The following is a 4,024-nucleotide window of genomic DNA, read 5'->3' on the forward strand; positions in this document are numbered from 1 at the left end:
AAATAAACATATGCACGCTACATGAGATCGTGTGCGATTATACAGTGTTGTGGGTTTTACAACAACATGTCAACATTCCTAAATAAAAAAGATATGTATAGAAAATAACACTTTAAATGAATTACCCAAGTTTGCCAATCGATTTCAGGACATTACCTTTATTGCCAAACCACAAATATACTTACGGATGATATATATATATATAGGTTTTTGTTGTTATCGTTTAAGGTCCTAATCTGTAAGGACCATCAGTACCCATGTAGTGGTGATCTTCCATATAGAGAGCAGTAGCAACATGATGATTTTGAGGATGAAGCCCATCCATGACCATAAACTGCATATCCTCAGAAGGCTTCCAGTGTCTCTTCCTTTGGTTAATGAACCAATTATTAATCTGCTTCTGGTCCAAACCTGTTGATTCTGCCAACGCCACCTTCTCTGATTCCTGTTATATACATTATATATTATCATTCGATCACCGCCAAATATTATGTTCTTGTTCAAAATAAGCTAGCTAGCTACATTTAATTTCCTTGTTTTTTAAGGTTTTTCTAATGCAAATTTTTGTCCCTAGAAGTAACAATTCTGCTACAACTCGTGCATCGAGTTGAAGGATAGGCAAACGAATATTTGAAGAACAAAATCAAGGTTCGTGCATATACGTACGTACCGAAGGATATGGCCACTTGTAGTGCAACTCCCACCAGCTTAGAAGCTTTTGCCGGGCTTCTTTGGGAAGTTTACCTTTCTTCTTTTTCTTAGAAAGTTCTTGCTTAAGATTACTTAAGTAACCGCTATACTTTCTCAACAAATGATTCTTTAGTTCGCGGTCTTCAGCACGTGGGTCAATTTCAGCAACTTCTGCTTCTCCACCACTCGTGTTTTCTTGTTCTTCGTCAGATGAACCAATCACCTCGAATTTACTTTCGTCTGTTCAAAGACAAATAAATAAGCATTTTATCATATATATCAACTTTATATGTGGTTTTATTATATGTCTATGATATGCTAATCAACTATGTCACATAGACAAACAAACAATCACATAGTTGATGGAGCTAGGAGGTGTTGGAAAGTTGGTAACAATGTTAGCTATATATATAATCATACAGGAACAGTACTCTTCTGTTGATAACAAATTAATCGAAGAAATTAAGTCTGGTAGTATAAATAAGACAATAAATTAAAAATGGAAGAATTAATAAAAATGAAAAGGATTCAAAAAGGGAACATGGTCATGGGGTGGCACTGAAATGAACAGCATCCTATGTCCACCACAGTTTTCAAAGCTACATAATTAAATATTCTCACAATCAATTTATTAATTAATTAATATCCTAGAATAAAAGGCTCTTAAATTGCTCACGCACACACAGTGTCCAGAACAATACTTCCGTTCTCTCGAGGTAGTATCAACAACTTTGGAAATGAAAGATGTCATTCATATATTAATATCTTTTGTTATGATTTAACAGAATTTTGATAGCACTTAATATATATATATGTGAGGAGAATGACAAGTAATTATCAGCCTTTTCTTAATGGATATATAGAATCATACTAAATTCCCATTAATTAAAATATTTTAAGACAAAAAATCAATTAATTAATTAGCTAACAATACTAAAAACATGATTATATTAAGAATAATAATGCAGCAAGGTAATTAAGTCAACCACAAAAATTGGTGTTTATCTTGAAAGAAATGCATGCCCTAGCTAAAAGTTTAAACATCATTTCTAAATTCTCCTGATATATATATATATATATATATACACACACGTACGTACTAGCTTGTTAGTATATAATAATCCAAGAGATCAAAAATGATTTTCAACTTCTCTCTAGCTGGAAGAGAGTCTGAATAATATCTATCATATCATACATGTGTATGATGAAATTTATTCATGTATCATCATATGATGAAACTAACATGATTTCTAAAACTAGCTAGACATCAGAGAGTTTGCAGTTAAAAGTAAGTCATTAAACAATGATGGTGTGATAATTTGCATGAGCCTTGATGCTATAACATACGCGAATTAAATTAAGATAATGATTATGCATTTAATTAATTAATTAATTAGAATTAGGGTTTGTTATCATGCAGCTCCTTGTCACACACCAGAGAGTAGATTAAAATAGTTTTGTAACAAAAATGAATTTCCTCAAGCTGAAGGGACAGTCTAGCATAAATTAATATACACACATATATATAGGTGGATATGGCAGTAAACAAACTCCCAGTGTACGTACGTCTTTACCTCTTCCATCGTACATACTTGATATGTATATTAATTTGAACCTTAAATTTCTTTTCTTTTCTTTTCTTTTCTTTTCTTTGTGTAAATTGAAGCATACATACATACATACACCTAGCTATAGCTTATGTTTGATGCACCTAAACTAATTTAGATTAGAAATAAAACTTTCTAGTTAATTTATGGATCAAGAGTTTAAAAGAATGTTTGTATATGTATGTATATATATATAGAGAGAGAGAGAGAGAAACAAAACAAACAAACCGGGAGAGATAAAGCTGATTCGTCCAGCTGCGGCCGGAGAAGAGGAGGAGGATGAGGAAACACTGAGTGTGGAAAGTTGAGATTCGATCCGCCGCATGAACTCCATAGCTTCTTGTATTGGTCTAGTGAGTTCCTCTTTATACTTGATTAGCATATCATAGTACGCTTCCTATATATAACAAACAATTCATTCATTTTTTTAACTTTGGTTATATGAAAATGTTTCCAATTAATTACATCAAATTAATATTAATATATAAGACAGACGGACAACAAGCTGCTGCGTCATATATACCATGAACTGGTCGAGTTCGGGGTCCTTGTAGTTTTCTCTGGAACCACTGTTTACTAAATTAGCCCGTTGTCGAGCCTCGTACTCTTGTCGCACCGCCGTAAGCCTCCCGACAACTTCCGGTGGTGCTCCCACCTAGTAACAATATATCAAGAAGATGTATACCTAGAGAATTATAATATTATATATTGTGTATGAAATGAATTACCTTTTGGCAGTCCATATAGGCTTGAAGTAGGTTAGAATAGTGGGGATGAGAAATGATCTTAGCTTTTAGAGCTTCATCTTCATTGTGATTAAAGGTCATGACAGAAGGGTAATTATGGAATTTCTCAGTTTCGATCTTTACCATGGGATGATGATATTGATCAAGATGATGATGATGAAAGCCCCCAGCAGCTGGATCACTTTCTCCTCTTCCATACAAATTATTACCAGTGTTATGATCTCCACCCGATGAACCGTATAAGAAAGTTGTAGATGTATTATTAGTATCAGTGTTACTGCTGCTGCTGTTCTGACCCATGTAATCTTCCATCAAGAAAAACCCTAAACAACTCTATCGGACAGAATTATATTATTATTATTATTATTATTATGTGAATGTAAAACAAACCCTAATCAAATAATAAAAAGAAAAAGACAGATTTGTATCTAGTCGTTTCTTAATTTCAAGGAGAATTGAATCAATTAATGATAGAAACCATAGTAGGTAGTATTGACACCGGAGTTGTGATATTGAGGAGCTAGAAGGAGGTGAGAAGAGATGACAAGACGTTATTGAGAAAGAATAAAGTTATACTAATAACACTAAGTGAATGAATGTTAGAAAATTCATTATGTATATAGCTTGTTGATAAGGCTGGGGTGGAGGGGGTGGGTAACGGGTATACTGGGTTTACAGGGTAACCCAGTATGAAAGTTGGTTGTGAGGGGTAGTAGTCGATGACGGAATATGAAAGTTGGCTAGTTTGACTCGTCGTTAAACGGCTAGTTTTATATTTTCTTTTACTTTATAAATAACCGAACACTTAATGCAATTTTATACCCACTCTACAACAAACCATTCCTATACTTGTTTCTTCAATTATCCCTATACTCAACCAAAAATGAATTTGAACAGTATCTTGTTTCTTTATGATCTTCCCCGACAAGCCGAAGAAGAAGACATAGGCACATCTAAAAACATATGCATTCCACGTAATCA

The 4,024-nt window shown here is 33.5% G+C and overlaps 1 protein-coding gene across 1 annotated transcript; it reads right to left on the reverse strand.

Annotated features, from left to right (window-relative positions):
• Positions 1 to 223: 223 nt before the first annotated feature.
• Positions 224 to 3,653, reverse strand: LOC143553430 (homeobox protein knotted-1-like 2). Its single transcript, XM_077043428.1, has 5 exons — positions 3,026 to 3,653; positions 2,821 to 2,952; positions 2,526 to 2,694; positions 671 to 930; positions 224 to 445 (listed from the first exon to the last, which is right to left on the reverse strand). Exons 1-5 carry the CDS (start codon positions 3,353 to 3,355, stop codon positions 224 to 226), a joined length of 1,113 nt encoding a protein of 370 aa, XP_076899543.1. The 5' UTR covers positions 3,356 to 3,653.
• Between the last annotated feature and the right edge of the window lie 371 nt (positions 3,654 to 4,024).

This window comes from Bidens hawaiensis, unplaced genomic scaffold (genome assembly GCF_021521415.1).
Source record: "Bidens hawaiensis isolate Kalapana, Puna unplaced genomic scaffold, B.hawaiensis_p1.1 tig00017238_1, whole genome shotgun sequence".
Classification (NCBI taxonomy): Eukaryota; Viridiplantae; Streptophyta; class Magnoliopsida; order Asterales; family Asteraceae; genus Bidens; species Bidens hawaiensis.

Bases quoted from the DNA above. Each gene is read 5' to 3' on its own strand.
- LOC143553430 (XM_077043428.1), bottom strand. From the start codon at position 3,355: ATGGAAGATTACATGGGTCAGAACAGCAGCAGCAGTAACACTGATACT. The intron at 2,695-2,820 runs GTATATATGACG...TGTTATATATAG, and splicing joins CCGAACTCGACCAGTTCATG to GAAGCGTACTATGATATGCT. The intron at 931-2,525 runs GTTTGTTTGTTT...GTCTTTGAACAG, and splicing joins AATCAGCTTTATCTCTCCCG to ACGAAAGTAAATTCGAGGTG.